This window comes from Sinocyclocheilus rhinocerous, unplaced genomic scaffold (assembly GCF_001515625.1).
Source record: "Sinocyclocheilus rhinocerous isolate Xijiao unplaced genomic scaffold, SAMN03320098_v1.1 scaffold1127, whole genome shotgun sequence".
NCBI lineage: Eukaryota > Metazoa > Chordata > Actinopteri > Cypriniformes > Cyprinidae > Sinocyclocheilus > Sinocyclocheilus rhinocerous.
In genome coordinates this window covers 906361-923117 of record NW_015632463.1, presented here as the reverse complement: position 1 = coordinate 923117, position 16757 = coordinate 906361, and the positions used below count along the sequence as shown (strand labels likewise).

Genomic DNA, 16757 nt, shown 5'->3' with positions numbered 1-16757 from the left:
CAATAAAAAAGCATTTATGCCATTAAAACAGCGACATCTGCTGACTGACACCGTGCTGCGTTGTCATGGGAACATGCCAGCTGAAGATGAGGAAATTACGTCGCTCCCTTTGCCAAGTGCATTCCAAACGGCTACATAATGGCACGCACGTGCCCTGCTCATTCCAAAGTCTCCACTCCAAGGGCTCTGCCCTTCGAAGGGAGTAGGGCATAGGGATGATCACTTGCATTTGGAATTTACCCTGTGAACCGTACCGTTACATCCTATCTATCTATCTAAAACACTGTAACACTTAATATAATTTTTATATCCACAGGCTCTAACAGCTCTGTTGTCAGACGACAGCAAGTTCGGCTTCATTGTGATTGATGGTAGTGGCGCCCTGTTTGGGACTTTACAAGGCAACACAAGGGAGGTGTTGCACAAATTTACTGTGGACCTGCCCAAAAAACACGGTAAACATCTTCAAATCGCTTGCTGTGGCTGTTTTCGTTCTTCGTAGAATTTGGTATTTACACGTTTGTTTCCTTTAACTCTAGGTAGAGGAGGACAGTCTGCTCTTCGATTTGCACGTTTGAGGATGGAGAAGAGACATAACTATGTGCGTAAGGTAGCAGAGACAGCTGTGCAACTCTTCGTGTCCAATGACAAGGTCAACGTGGCAGGACTGGTTCTTGCCGGATCGGCCGACTTCAAGACGGAGCTCAGCCAGTCAGACATGTTTGATCCGGTATGTTCTCTTTGCAGCAAATTATTTGCAATCTTAATTCATCATTCTGCTTGTTTTCTGATTTGGTTCTTCTGCACATGTAGAGGTTACAAGCGAAGGTTCTGAAGCTGGTTGACATATCGTATGGAGGAGAGAACGGTTTCAACCAGGCCATTGAGCTTTCAGCAGAAGTGCTGTCCAATGTCAAGTTCATCCAAGAAAAGAAACTAATAGGTAGTTAATTTACAGGCTTTATAAAGGCAATGGACATGCTGGATACATTTTTTGTGGCATAAAACACTGGGCTTTCAGTATTCCACGACATTCTAATTCATTGAGATGCACCTGTATATATATATAATTTTTTTTGTTTGTTTTTTTCTTGTGTGGTGACTTGTGTGTCTGATTTCAGGCCGATATTTTGATGAGATCAGTCAGGACACGGGGAAGTATTGTTTCGGAGTTGAAGACACACTCAAAGCGCTGGAGATGGGAGCGGTGGAGATTCTTATAGTTTACGAGAACCTGGACACTATGCGTTATGTCCTACGCTGTCATGGAGAAAATACTACACCAGAAAATGGTATACACGCCCTAAAGTCTCATACGCACAATTTCACATTAGCAAAATATAAAAGTGTTCCTTTGTCATTTTACGCTTTTTTTTTTATTTTTTATTTTTTATTTTTTTATTTTTATTTTTTTTTGTGTGTGTGTGTAATCAGATGAAAAGATACTCTATCTGACACCGGAACAGGAGAAGGACAAGTCTCATTTCACTGACAAGGAGGTAAGTGAAACCACGTCAACCAAATTCAGATTATATAAGATTCAGCATATCTTATTTATTGTGGAAAGTAATGAAGCTCCAATGGCTGTTTCTTATAGTTTACGAGAACCTGGACACTATGCGTTATGTCCTACGCTGTCATGGAGAAAATACTACACCAGAAAATGGTATACACGCCCTAAAGTCTCATACGCACAATTTCACATTAGCAAAATATAAAAGGGTTCCTTTGTCATTTTACGCTTTTTTTTTTATTTTTTATTTTTTATTTTTTTATTTTTATTTTTTTTTGTGTGTGTGTGTAATCAGATGAAAAGATACTCTATCTGACACCGGAACAGGAGAAGGACAAGTCTCATTTCACTGACAAGGAGGTAAGTGAAACCACGTCAACCAAATTCAGATTATATAAGATTCAGCATATCTTATTTATTGTGGAAAGTAATGAAGCTCCAATGGCTGTAACTCCTTCTCCCGAATGACTTTCTTGTGGCGTTAAGTGCCATACTCAAACAACCAATGATGTTCTCATGGCCTGAAATCAGAACAGCAGCCTATAGGTTTGAAACACTTGATCTTTAGGCTATCATCAGCCCATTAGTACCAAGCTCATTGCAGTTCTGTTTTGATTTATCAGAATCATACATTGCGGGTCCTAAGACTGCATTGAATATCTAGGATTCAAATGTCACAAATGTGCTTAAAAATAGAGATCTAAAATTAGTCCTTTATGATCCAGATGTTCTTGGATCTTTTTGGATCATCCTCAAATCCTGGTGAGGAACATGATCTTCAGGTTTCACACAATCTTGTGTAGTTCATGCAGCTCATTAAAGGAGTAGTTCACTTCCAGAATGAAAATTCTGTCATCATTTACTCATCCTCCACTTGTTCCAAACCTGTATGAGTTTCGTTCTTCTGTTGAACACAAAAGAAGATATTTTGAAAAATGTTAGTATCTGAACAGTTGATGGGCACCAAAAATATTTTAATCATCTGAAGAAACTTTTTCCATTATAAAGAACTTTTTGTGCATTGGAATTGTTCCATGGATCTTGAAGAAGGTTCTTGTAACCATTGATGCCAATAAAGAACCTTTATTTTTAGTGTAGAGCATTCTGAATTTTTGTTAAATTCAACATTTCCTTTTTTGTTTTGCTCATAATTTCTAAAGTAGAAAAAAATTAATTACTAAGAGTTTGCACCTTTTGCATAATGTTTGCTTTTCACTTTAACCAATGTATGGTTCAGGCAGGAGGTGTATAATGTTAACCGTACCGTATGTGCTTGTTTTAGACAGGTCAGGAGCATGAGCTGATTGAGAGCATGCCGCTGCTAGAGTGGTTCGCTAACAACTACAAGAAGTTTGGGGCCACGCTGGAAATCGTTACAGACAAAAGCCAGGAGGGTTCACAGTTTGTGAAAGGCTTTGGAGGCATTGGTGGTAAGTGTTTTCTACAGATTACGATTTGTAGGGAAATGGAAAGATATTGTTATATCAATATCTGCAATCAGTATCTTTTTCTTTTACTTCAGGAATCTTGCGGTACCGGGTGGACTTCCAAGGCATGGAATACCAGGGAGATGATGATGAGTTCTTTGATTTAGATGACTACTAGGTAGTCGGGACTAACACAAAATTCAAATACAAGATTTTCCCCCTTCACCTACCCCGCAAACGGCAGGGGAGCGAAGGAGATCCAATCAGCAGGAGGGAGAATAAGAATTTGAGAGGATGGCGGATGGTCTGTGTGTCCCTGGCTTTAGAATACAGCGACTCCATCTCTGGACTGGAAGAGACTGAGTTTTCTCCTGCTCACTAATTACCAGGTCATCGCAACAGCATGGCCATGGCCCGTCTGCCTGTCCTGCCTCAGCTCTTCACGAAAACACTCTAGGCTTTCAGATCTACTTTTTCTTCCCTTCTAATCTCACTCCTTTTCTTCCGTTTGCCTCTCCTTTTATAATGGCATCTGCTGCTGTTGTATTTTATTCAAATGTATTATATTTTCTCTTATTCAGTGTATGAAGAAAGCAGTAGCAAATGATTAGATCTGTACTGCTTACCTCTAGCCACCTCAAGCCCATTGTCAGGCCTGTGTTTTAATTTCCCGGTTAGCCCAGACTTGATTTGTTGCCTTGTTTCTGCTGTAAACCAGTGTGGTGGTGGTGATGCACTCTGAGCCAGCGGTACACCCTGCTCCTCCCATCGCATTGTGCCCACATTGAGGTATTTCTTGCTCTCAAATGGACCATATAGTAACTGGACCCATCCCTTCTTGAAGACAGAGAACCATCTTTCACAGTGCATTTCCCTCACTTGTTTTCCTCAGCCCCCAGGAGATGCTACTTCTCAAAATAAACTATATATGAGTGCCTGAATGTTGCAGTTTGTGAGATATGACAGCACAGTGTACCAGCATCTGGACCCTAACTTCAGCCTCCTGCTGTTTCCGAACATAAAATCTTAGCTCGAGCCTTCAGCACTCATTGGTATTCGGCTTTATGCATGGGAATGTCCTTTGGGACTGATTATGGGGTTGGGGTGGGGGGTTATACTGTGTTAACTGTGATGTGTGAGTGAGTATGTGTCAGTTTGGCTGTTTAATTCCCTTTTAAAAAGTCCCATCTCAGAGTCTGTGACCCGCCACAGATTACAAGCCTCTAAGTTCTTTCCATTTTGTCCAGTCATATTTTAACAGAATGGTTTTAGAAAGACAAACTGAAAATCAATAGTTTGGACCTTTAACAAGTGTGGCATGGTTGGTGTTTTGACGCCTACTAAAACGAACATGCAATTCAATCATGTAAAAGGAGAAAACAATTAAATGAAATACGGGGCCCACAATATTTTAGCAGTTATGTTGTATATTTTTTCATTTTCTTTGATCCATAGCTATTTTGTATAAGTCATTTGTTACATGTGGACACAGACATTAAACGTTCTCATTGTTTGCAAATTGCACTTATACCTTGTTTATTTTGCCAGCATATTTAATCTTATGTTTAGTTTTATGAGTTCGACAAGCTTATTTAACTTGCCAAGTTGACACTTGTACGGTGAGGAGGAAGTCAATTACAAGCAATTTAGCCGGAAAGCAAAGGTAAACATTATTCTGAATTTTTATGCGTTTACTAATTTAATACATTGTCTAGACCTACTTAAAAATTATAACATTTGGCCGCAGGCATGGATGTCACCAGCAAACAATCAGAAATATTCTTAATATCTGAATCATTGGGGATAACCCCATTCTTTACCCTAGCATTAGACGGCAGCCAATCGCTGTTCAGATTACAAAACGGATAAAACCCTTTTTGTCATTCGTCGACCAACCACGGATGTTGTTACAGATAATATCCCCCTTCGATTATGACGTACTGTGTCTGTCCCCGCTTTGTACCTTAGCAGCAGAAATTATCCAATCACAACACGGACAACGCCCATTTGCAGCACGTTTTTTTATTTGACAGCCAATGGGAGAATTCGACACAAGCCTACATTCTCCGCCTCTTTTCGTGACGCGATTGTGTCGCAGGGCGGGGTTTCCATTTTCACTGCGAGTTTCGGGGAACAAACATGGAGCCGGAGATGGAGGACAAAACCTTAGAGCTGATGGTGAGTACTCGGGTGTGCTTTGAAAATAATTTTCTAGTATGTTCGCAAGAGTTTAGAAATCCATATTAGCGGTTATAAGGGCAGCCTGGTTGAATATAACCAGCTTGTGGAGTGGGTAGGGATCGTCTGAGTTGAGAGGAGAAGGAGGGGTGAGGAGAGCGAGCGACCGACCGAGAGAGAGAAATGGCTGGCTCGGCTGACAGGGAGGGCCCTACTGTGTATTGCTGGCTCACTTAGTCGTTTTCACGTCTCTTGCTTGTTTCTTTCCCTTGAAACAACAGCTGAGACGTTAGTAGACAAGGCGAACAGTTGTTCTCGGTGAGGACTCAGGATATTTATTGAGCTAGTCGTGAAGGCGAAGGAAGGGAAGCTGCCGCGGCATCGTGGTGAGTCCGACTCTCATCGACTTTAGCCGGTGCCTTGAGCTTCACTGCGGCGCCTCTGCGCCACTCAATCCTGCCTATAATTTGGTTCCACAGACGAGTTGTGGTTCATATAAAGTCTCAGAACACTTAACTATGTTTTAAAGTGTTTAAAATATTAATGTCTCATTCACAATAACGCAACATTTACTTCTCAGGGCACATTTTAACTAGACTTTAAAGCTGCGTAATAGGAAGTAACCGCTTGTGTTGTCAATTTCAAATGACGTTTCTGAGCCGAACGATGAGCGAATATACAAATATCGTCAGCTAATACAACAATCGTGTTTGGATAAGTGAATATTTGTGTTTTTGTAACCACACTTTTTTTTTTGTGAAATACAAACGTTCATTGTTGATGTGAAAGCAGCATTTATAGCAAGCGGCTAGGTGGCTAACCACATCAAACCATTAGCCTACGCGAACTAATTACGATATTTTCTTATTAAACGCACTGTTTTTTTTCATTCACACTTTTCTGAACAGTAATTCTGTGAAAGACTTACGATAAAAATAAGCTAAATTCCTCAAAAATTGTCTTTTACTACTTAAACACGCAGCTTTTGATATAAAAATTGATTTTTTTTAACTAACTTGATTTGTGTAGTCAGTCTCATTATTCATTTTGAATATAATATTGCTATTCTTAATTTGAAACATTTTTATAGTATCTTTAAAATAAAAGTGTATGACTTGTTTAAATGTGCTCTTAATTAATAAGACTGTGTCTGAATCAATATCTCTCCTAGTCAATACAATAACATTATAGAATCAGTTTTGCAGAGTGGATTTGCTTCTTGTTGCCATGGATTTTTTTTTTTGTGAAATACAAACGTTCATTGTTGATGTGAAAGCAGCATTTATAGCAAGCGGCTAGGTGGCTAACCACATCAAACCATTAGCCTACGCGAACTAATTACGATATTTTCTTATTAAACGCACTGTTTTTTTTTCTTTCACACTTTTCTGAACAGTAATTCTGTGAAAGACTTACGATAAAAATAAGCTAAATTCCTCAAAAATTGTCTTTTACTACTTAAACACGCAGCTTTTGATATAAAAATTGATTTTTTTTAACTAACTTGATTTGCATGTGTAGTCTCATTATTCATTTTGAATATAATATTGCTATTCTTAATTTGAAACATTTTTATAGTATCTTTAAAATAAAAGTGTATGACTTGTTTAAATGTGCTCTTAATTAATAAGACTGTGTCTGAATCAATATCTCTCCTAGTCAATACAATAACATTATAGAATCAGTTTTGCAGAGTGGATTTGCTTCTTGTTGCCATGGATACTGTGAAAAGTGTAGGAGTGAAGGCACTTGAGTTTGTCTGCTTGTATTGTGAAGCTTGTGGAAGATAGATAAATGGCTTTTGCTTGTAGATAACAAGCAATGTGGATTTGTGTATAGACTGCAGAGCAGTGTTGCCAATTTAGCAATTTTGTAGCTAGATTTAGCGACTTCCCCACCCCTTTTGAGACTTTTTTTTCAAAAGTTTAGGGACAAATATAGCAACTTCTTGGACAAACCTTATCCAAGTTCTCATCTTGCCCACTGATTTATAGTCATCTTTATATAGATCAGTGAATTTGCCATTATGATGTCATCTAGTGACATTTAGCTACCAGTTTTAGCTACTTTCAATTGAAAGCAGTTGGCAACACTGATCCAGAGACTCATAATAAATCTACACTTCCTGCTCTGCTGGTGGTTTGAAATGATGAATCCCAGACTTTGTCATCATTATTTGTTTTTCAGGTTGTTTCATTTAGTCTAACTTACTAAAGTACTAAAAGCAACTACAGCTAAAACTGAAATAATTAAAACTTTGTAGAAAAAATAATAAAAATGAAAAAGACACTCAAACACATGCTAAAATGTTAACTAAAATTAAAAAAGAAGAAAAAAAACTTTTATATTAATAAAAAAAAGTCTAATACTCTCTCAGTGTTGCTTAAAAAACACTGGTGTCAGTGTTTAGCTTCAGTATGTCTTTATTTAGTCCAGAGAGCCTAAGTTTCTAAAGAGTTTGGCTGGTATTAATGGTAAGAACAGTGATTACGAATGAAAGCAGGTGCTGAGTTGTGGATATTAAGAGCAACGATATGGATGGCATCCTCTCTATCGTGGCTGTATTTGGGATGTAAGCATATCCTTGTGGTGGCCTTGGCTAGGGGACAGCTGTTGACACGTTACCCAAACGCCTACATGCCCTGTCTGATCCCACATCTTTGCTGCATGCTGATGGAGAATATGTCCAATTATTCAGCACACACAGATCGTAGGCTGGTGCTCAGTCCTTTCATCTGCTTTCCAAGAAACAATGCAATGTGATTATGAACGTATACGAGCAGATGATAAAAGGGTCGTCTTGTGTAGGTTATGAATATGAGTGGTTCTGATTGATATTGTGGTCCTTTCTTTGAATTTTTTATTTAGTTTGATTTAAAAGCAGACATTACTATTGATTTATTAAAAAAAAAAATAATAATATGCTATTTCTTTTGCAGAACATCTCTGTCATGGACTCGCAGACTGCAGACCGCTCCCCAAAGATCACAGTGATTAAGGTGAGGTGGGCGAGTTGTATCTCAGTGAAGTGCGTCAAAGTCTGATAAAATAATAAACAGATACAACAATAAGGATCTGTTGAGTAGCCTCTCCCGGACTATGCAGGATGTTCTATATTGAAGTACTGTTGACTTAGGGGTTTGTTGTAGGGCACGGCCTAATCTGCGCCTGGAAAACCTCAGTGTTCATTTCCGCAGACTTTTATTTTATTTTTTTCTGTATTTAGGTTTCCTCTTGCATTTTTTAGTTGTCCTGGATAATTACATTGGCCCCCAACTTATCTGGACACTTGCACTACTGTTCAAACATTTGGTGTGGGCTAGATTTTGTAATGTTTTTGAAGTCCGTTGTGCTCAGCTTGGTTTCATTTATTTGATCAAAAATACAGTAAAACGGTAATAATGTGATCCTTCAGAAATCATTCTAATATGCTGCTTTGCTGCTGAAGAAACATTTCTGATTATTATCAGTGTTGAAAACAGTTGTGCTGCTTAATATATATGTATATATATTTATTTATTTTTAGGATTTTTTGATGAATAGAATGTTCAAAAGAACATAATTTAACTCTTTTGCAACATTATAAAATTATTTAGTATCATTTTTGATTAATTGAATGTATCCTTGCTGAATGAAAGTATTACTTTCTTTAGAAGAAAATCTTACTGACCCCAAACCTTTGAACAGTAATTTCATATGAAACCAAGTGGCATGATCTGCAGCCCTTCTCAGGGCTAACTTTACATTTCTGAGGCATTTTTGCGTTTACTTTTAATGAAACCAAATGTATTTTAGTGAATGAATGAGATCAGTTCCCCTAAAGCTGGTACAGATGTTTTAGCAGAGTAACCACACATTAGGTCAGGACTCATGACTTTTGAATACCAGAAAGTGTTTGAATCTTTAACTAAACTTTTCTACAAAGAAACAAACAATCTTGTTTTGCTTAAAGTTTGTTTGTGCCAGTTTTCTTGAAATGTTTTTAAGTGTCACTTAAGTGCTCGGGTTCCACAGTTTGTACAGAACATCAAGTGAGGAGTTGTTTGGGATTAATAGCATGAGAATTTCTTGTAGAAACTCCTATTATTGCATATGAAGACGGGAATTGTATGTGGCTCTTTTAAGAGTGCTTTCACACTAGCTCTTTTGGTGTGCCCCCGGTTCGATTGACGTCAGAGTTTGGTAGTTTGGATGATGTGAACGCTGTATTCCGAACTCTGGAGTGCACCCGAGAACCATACCCGAGTCTGCTTAAAAGGAGTAATCTGGGTTATGGTTCAAGTGAACTCCGGTACAGAGTTTTAAAATGTGTTTGTAAGTGCCGTTATGAACTGAAGCTTTGGAAACCAAACCAACGGTTCAAAAGCAAATATAAAAGTGAAGAGAGCAATGCTACGCATTTTGCCGCCTTCTCCTGTGCCATTGTTACTAAGCAGCGGGGGAAACAAGAAGTGGGGAGCAATAAAACTCAGGTTCGGACCAGGCAATCGAACCAAGTGTGAAAGCACCCTAATAGTAGAGCACCTGCAGCACTGTTTTTTGCCAAGTAAACGCATCTGCCTTGAAATAGTATGATAGTATTTTAGTATGTTTCAGATATTCCCTTTGCCCAATCCTTTCCAATACAGATTTTTTTTTTGTCTCATCTAATATATCTATTTATTTGTTTTTCCTTTTACGATTCTCCCAGCCTACTTTTATCTGTCCTCAGGTGAGTAATGGACCCTTGACAGGCTCTAGGAAGCGGCCGTCAGAGGGAAATTACGAGAAGGAGAAGGACGTGTGCATCCAGCTCTTTGATCAGTGGTCTGAGGCGGACCAGGTGGAGTTTGTGGAACACCTGATCTCACGAATGTGCCATTACCAACATGGCCACATAAACTCCTACCTCAAACCCATGCTCCAAAGGGACTTCATTACGGCACTGCCAGGTAACACACACAGTCCTTATTCTGAAGATGCTATTTTTGATGGAGGGTATGCCCAACTCCATTATAAAACATAACCTTAAGATTAAATAGACCATGTATGTCTTGGCCTGTTTTAGTATCTCTTGATTTGAAATTGCTTCAATTGCAATAAAATAAAATGTATGTGAATGTGATTTTATGCTGACATTAAGAAAGATGAGATATTCTTTAACTTTTTTTTTCTTTTTTCTTCTTCACTGAAATCCTGCTTGTGTAGCTTTCAACTCTTACACCCTGGTATTTAAACTCAATCTCAATTTGTCTTCCAGCTCAGGGTCTGGATCATATAGCGGAGAACATCTTGTCCTTCCTGGACGCACGCTCGCTTTGTTCGGCTGAGCTGGTGTGTAAAGAATGGCAGCGTGTGATATCCGAAGGCATGTTGTGGAAGAAGCTGATCGAGAGGATGGTTCGGACAGACCCACTGTGGAAGGGCCTTTCAGAGAGACACCAGTGGTGAGTCTCAGTGCTGATATGACTGTTTACATCCCCCCCAAACCCCCTCATTTATACATGAGGTTTAAGAACAACCTGATCATTATCTTTCAGTGGTGTAATTCTCCACCAGACATGCTGGGAACCTCCATTTAGACTGTCTTGTACATCTTATTTGGCCTTGAATTATGAAGATGCTTGTTTATGTCAGTTTATCAGGGATGTTTATTGCTGTTTCCTTCACAGGGAAAAATACCTGTTCAAGAACCGCACAACAGAAGTTCCTCCAAACTCATACTACCGCTCTCTTTATCCAAAAATCATTCAGGACATTGAGGTGGGCAAAGCAACCATCACTTCTTTCTCACTTGTCCTTTGATAAATGTAATACGATGTTAGATCTTGTCTGCTCATGTCAGAATTTTTAAAGAAAGGAAGGTAGTAACTTGGAGCGTTTGTTTGTTCATTTGAACGAGCAGGACCAGTGATTACACCTCAGGGGTAGGCGGCAGGCCTCATGTGACCCAGCTCTTTGTCTTCATAGCAGCCCTCTGAGTAATCAGAGTATGCAGCCATCAGCTATTTTAATACTACATTTTCAAATGTAATGATGAAATGGGACAATTTTTTTTAGTTAATGTCCATGCATAATCGTTTTTGATCAAATAAATTAGATATGCCTCTTAGCAGTAACTAAATTGCTTATGTGACGTTGCTGTTTCTGTTTCCAGACCATCGAGGCAAACTGGAGGTGTGGCCGACATAACCTGCAGAGGATCCAATGTAGGTCGGAGAACAGCAAAGGTGTTTACTGTCTCCAGTATGATGACGAAAAGATCATCAGCGGTCTACGCGATAACTCCATCAAGGTGCAACAGCGCTCTGCCAGTGTATTTCTTGTGAACCTCCTGTGGGTTTAGTAAAGTCATCAGCAGCAAAAACCACACAGTCTGAGTGCATCACTACACAGGTGTCATTTAAAAAACACAAACCACATCTGACCTCAAGCGTGTTCTTGTGAATTATGCTAATGACGTGTTTAATCACATTTTGCAAATGTGTGATTTTTGACCGTTTAGAGGAACATGGATTCTGCTAACAAGAGGATTTAGGATGGAGGGATAGTTTTAAAGCCCTTTAAACAGAAACATGCTTGAGGTTTAGATTTACACAACCAAATCTCTCCCCTACTGCATTATAATACTGAAACTATAGAGAGGACATTGAAACGGGTGAAATGATTCAAGTCACACTTTCTAAGGCAACAGTGACTATTGATACTGGTTATATATAGGGGTATGTTAAATTTTCTTACTCCTAGTACTAAACTGTGTGGTAAAGTCCCATGATCTTACTGCTCTTGTTGTGGGAGAGAATTTCAGCAAGTGTATCTCTAGGGATGTGTCGTAGGTGACAATACCAGTAAAAAGTTATTGCGAGGACCCTCTTGGAATCGCTCTTTATTCTTCTCCAAAGTGAATCACATTTTTGAGGGCCTAAACATGCTCAAACTTACAAAACTTTGCACACTCATCAGAACTGGCAAAAATTTATGTCTGATATGGGTTTCAGAATTGGTCATCAACTGTACGTTTCACGTATGTGTACGAAATTTGGTACATGCATGTAATATCCCAATACCTACAAAAAAGTCTCTTGGAGAGAAGTCTTAAACGCAACAGGAAGTCAGCCATTTTGAATTTCCTCTACGATTTTTGTGCAGTTTTTGCCATGTTCAGGCCTCATACTTTAACGAACTCCTCCTACAGTTTTAATCGGATCATCTTCAATTTTGGTGAGTGTAATCATAAGGCCTTTGCAATGCTAAATTGCGAATATTTTGAGTTTTCGTCGAAGAGTGTGTCCCTGGCAGCCTGACAAATTTCAATGTTTTGCCATAAAACAGGAAGTTGCTGTAACTCAGGCAAACAATGTCCAATCTGCCCCAAACTTCACACGTTTGATAGGAGTTCTGTCCTGAACACGTCCATGCCCATATTCAGTTATAGTCATAGCGCCACCTGCTGGCAACATGAAGTGACATGTTTAACACTGTTATGGACTTCTAGAATCATTCTGTATCGAAACACTGTTGTGTGTTGCTCGGAGATGCACGACTGTTCTGCTGTGGCTTTGCTTAGAACTATTTTCATTAGTGAAATGAAGCAAAAATTGTCAATAACGTGTCTAACATGTAATTCAGTTAATATTACATACTTGTTTATTGAACTACTGTTGTATAAAATCAATGTCACATTTGCAATTGTGCTGATAGTTGGGAAAACATCACTCTTGGTCGTGTGATGTTGCTTACCTGCATCATATATTATATAGAATCTTTTTTTTTTTTTTTCTACCGCAGTATGTTTGTTCATTTGTGTGTTTAGTTCAGATTTTTCCGCAAGTCAGACAGGCTGCGAGAGCCTCGATACTGTCAATAAATTATCTGTTATCAGTCACCGTTTACACTGAAATTAATCAAATCAGAATCATTCTTGCCAAAGTTTCAGTGCTGCCCTAGTTACTGTTTATTGACGTTTTAATCCTATTACTTGTCCGGTCAGGCAAGTAAAATTCTCTTCCACTTGCCCCTTCGCAAAATCCACATGTCCCGGACAAGCGTTAATGTTGAGCCCTGCTAGCAACATGGTAGAAACATGTTAAACCATTCTAGCAACATTTAGCTAACTGTTCAAACATGATATTAATGGCATGAAACTGGAAGTTGTTGTAACTCAAACATACATTGTCCAATCCGCCCCAAGTTTAACAATTTTGAGGTCTGTTGTCAACAGGAACTGGCATATTTTACACAAACTCAAACAAGCAATGTCAAATCTGCCCTAAACTTCACATGTTTTATAAGAGTCCCGGCTTGAAGACATAATTATGCCAAAACATTTTTTAATGATGAGTCTAATCTAGTTAACAGAAGTTTATATTTGACATTGTGAAATTCTTGGTGTTTGCAATTGTAAAAAGATGTCTTATGTGTTCACATATAGATATGGGATAAACAGACTCTGGAGTGTTTGAAGATCCTTACGGGGCACACAGGCTCTGTGCTGTGTCTGCAATACGATGAGAGAGTCATTGTTACCGGCTCCTCTGATTCCACTGTCAGGTCAGATTTCTATCGTTCTCTCACTCTCTATAAGTCCTCTGTTCATTTTTTTCCAGTCCCCCCATCACTCCACATGTCTGTTCAGCTGGAATGAATAAGGGACTGATAAAATCAGGTCTGACTTTGCTTGCCTTCTCTTTTTACCCAGAGTGTGGGATGTGAACTCGGGGGAGGTTCTGAACACTTTGATCCATCATAACGAGGCTGTGCTCCACCTGCGATTCTGTAACGGGCTGATGGTCACCTGCTCGAAGGATCGCTCCATCGCCGTGTGGGACATGGCCTCTCCTACTGACATCAGTCTCCGCCGGGTCCTTGTCGGACACCGGGCTGCCGTCAATGTGGTCGACTTTGACGACAAGTACATTGTCTCTGCCTCTGGGGATCGGACCATAAAGGTCAGCACTCTGATCTCTGAATGACTGTTATCAGCTGTCAATCAAACCACAAATCAGTGCTCTTAGAGTTTTATCAGATTTCATATGTATTATACCCTGATACATATCATTCAGACCCTGTCCTATCTAAGTGTGTTGGTTCTTGGCAACAATAAGCTTAATGGACTAGACTATATTGTCATGCAGTTAGACTTTTACTGACTATTCGGCTGTCTGCTTGTTTTGTCCAAAGCACAGAATTTCCCAGCAGAGGGCAGCAGTGTAATATTTTCTTAATTCTCTGTAGACTGCAGAAGCGCTATAGTCTGCTGCTCTTGCCCAGAGTCCTTCAGCACTCGTGTTCTCTAGCCGCTCTAGATGCGGGATTCGGGGCAGTTGGGATTCCAGCACTGATCCAACCCACCCATCACTCTGGGAGGGGTGCCAAGTCTTTCTGCATCCCCCACCCTATCAAAACATTCCCCAAATAATGAGGCAGGGCAGTAAGGGCTGGTGTGTGCAGATGTCTAGAGGCGTTTTCTCATGTGCACACACATGGCTTCCTGAGTTTAAATGTACTGGTATTTTATAAAATATGCCTGTGGATTATTCTAAAGAAAGATGGCAGTGATTGGGAACAGATTTAATGTGTTTAATGTTTAATCCTGTTGTGTGATGTAATGTGTTCTGCAGGTGTGGAGTACAAGCACCTGTGAGTTTGTTCGGACACTAAATGGTCATAAGCGAGGAATTGCCTGCCTGCAGTACAGAGACAGACTTGTGGTCAGCGGCTCCTCAGACAACACCATCAGGTGTGTGTGAACAAGCAATCATTCAAGCTTGTTTCATAGTAGTTGAGTGAATTTCAAGAAACGTGTCGAATATATAGGTGACATTTCGCCCAGGACAATTAAGTACACTTTTAACAGTAAAATGTTGTTGTTGTTATAGCAATGATTTTCTATTATTATATAATGTAATAAAAATATCAGAATGATTTCTGAAGGATCATGTGACACTGAAGACTGGAGGAATGGCTGAAAATTCAGCTTTGCATCACAAGAATAAATTCCATTTTAAAATATTTACAAATAGAAGAGTTTTTTTTAATGATAATCATTCATGTTTCACATATTACTGTTTTACTGTATTTTGATCAAATAAATGTAGCCTTTGTGAGCATAAGATACTTTGTTCAAAACATTCTGCTTGAACTAAGTTTAGGTGTTCTTTAATGTAATGACAATAAAACTAATTCTCGAGTTTTAATTAAAATAATGTGCAAAAAATCAAAAATGGATTCAGCCAGTTAGTATTCTTTACTTGTATGTTTTATTTTTTTCACAAAATTTGTGTTAATCTCTTTCTCCAGGCTGTGGGATATTGAGTGTGGAGCTTGCTTGCGGGTTTTGGAAGGGCACGAGGAACTTGTTCGCTGTATTCGCTTTGATAACAAGCGGATCGTGAGTGGAGCGTATGACGGGTACGCCTGAGTCTGATTAGTTGAAAGTTGAAAGAAATTTTATTGTCATTTTTTCAGACCTGCCAGCCTTGTACTCATTTTGCGTAGCGGGTATGCATTTTGACCTCAAAGTATGCTAGTACGATTTGTCACTCTAAGCTACGCAAAAACCTGGTGACGCCTCTGTCCACGCGCAGTACTCTAATCAAGCAACAGCAAAAGAAGAAGAGTTCAACCAATCGGAGTGCTGAGTTCATTCCCCAAATAGGAAGCATGGAGGATTGACAAATGCATAAGGGCTATCATTAAAACGAGACTGCAAATTGACAGCAACACAACATCCTGCTTGATCCCCCTTCCACTCCTGCCATCTGACTGATTTCTTAAGCGAAGAAAGTAGTCACAATTTCTTTTTTTTTTTTTTCTTTTTTTTTCTTTTCCCAGTTTTGCAGAAATTTGCACAAAGTTAATACCAAATGAGTGGGGTAGGGCAGTGTCTATGGTAACATATTAAACTGTAAAATGACTAAAAAGCGTGATTTACAGTTCAAATACAGGTTTCACAAAAACAAAGTTTTATAAAATAATAAACTAAACTTTCAGCCTGTAAACCATCCAGAAAATGGATCAAAGTATCAATTATTATATTCATTAAATAACATTGATTTTCGCTTTGGTCTGAACAAAAACAGCAGACGGGCTTATTGAACATGCAAATTGACAGGTAGAGCTTTTGGAATGGCAGAAATACAGCGGTTTCCCAGGTAACGGCTGTACACAAAACAGAGCAACACCTGACTCTGAAATGTGCAGAGCTCATGATTATTTAATGAAATCACAGCCTTTTGAAGTTCAATCGTCACCTGACTCTGAAATGTGCAGAGCTCATGATTATTTAATGAAATCACAGCCTTTTGAAGTTCAATCGTCACACTAAGCCATATCGCAATTCTGCTCTTTCCGTCCCCAAATTTAAGGCATATTGAAATCATAATTAAGACTTTCTTATACCATTTAAGACTCTTTATGTCCTAAAATTTGACAACTAAATTTAAGACTTCATTAGGACCTGCGAAAACCCTGTAAACTGAAACCACTCTTTTATTTGAAAAGAAAAAAAAAAAGTTTGTAACATTGGAGATTGAAATGCACGTTAAAATAAATATATTAGCAAACTCTTTCCTTGATCTCCTCACACTGCTGTTGCAGAAATGTAGTGTAGTCTGGGGGATTAAATTCAAACGCAGTTTTTTTTTTTTTTTTTTTTTTTT

General features: G+C 38.9%; 2 protein-coding genes across 4 annotated transcripts; both read left to right on the top strand.

Moving 5' to 3' along the window:
* Window positions 1-288: 288 nt before the first annotated feature.
* On the top strand, window positions 289-4217 carry LOC107742376 (eukaryotic peptide chain release factor subunit 1-like). 2 transcript variants are annotated; one of them, XM_016555326.1, is made up of 8 exons: window positions 289-455; window positions 540-730; window positions 814-943; window positions 1122-1223; window positions 1598-1666; window positions 1809-1873; window positions 2796-2943; window positions 3036-4217. In XM_016555326.1, the coding sequence occupies exons 2-8, from the start codon at window positions 581-583 to the stop codon at window positions 3116-3118; spliced, it is 747 nt and encodes a 248-aa protein (XP_016410812.1). In that variant the 5' UTR covers window positions 289-455; window positions 540-580; the 3' UTR covers window positions 3119-4217. The 2 variants fall into 2 exon arrangements, with proteins under 2 accessions (XP_016410812.1, XP_016410813.1); XM_016555327.1 differs by lacking the exons at window positions 1598-1666; window positions 1809-1873 and adding an exon at window positions 1435-1499 and having other exon boundaries at window positions 1122-1292.
* Window positions 4218-5007: 790 nt separating this feature from the next.
* Window positions 5008-15947, top strand: LOC107742374 (F-box/WD repeat-containing protein 11-like). Of its 2 annotated transcripts, none has more exons than XM_016555324.1 (10): window positions 5008-5118; window positions 8058-8117; window positions 9830-10049; window positions 10358-10544; window positions 10770-10860; window positions 11255-11392; window positions 13529-13647; window positions 13796-14045; window positions 14718-14836; window positions 15397-15947. In XM_016555324.1, the coding sequence occupies exons 1-10, from the start codon at window positions 5080-5082 to the stop codon at window positions 15515-15517; spliced, it is 1344 nt and encodes a 447-aa protein (XP_016410810.1). In that variant the 5' UTR covers window positions 5008-5079; the 3' UTR covers window positions 15518-15947. The 2 variants fall into 2 exon arrangements, with proteins under 2 accessions (XP_016410810.1, XP_016410809.1); XM_016555323.1 differs by having other exon boundaries at window positions 9809-10049.
* The last annotated feature ends 810 nt before the right edge of the window (window positions 15948-16757 follow it).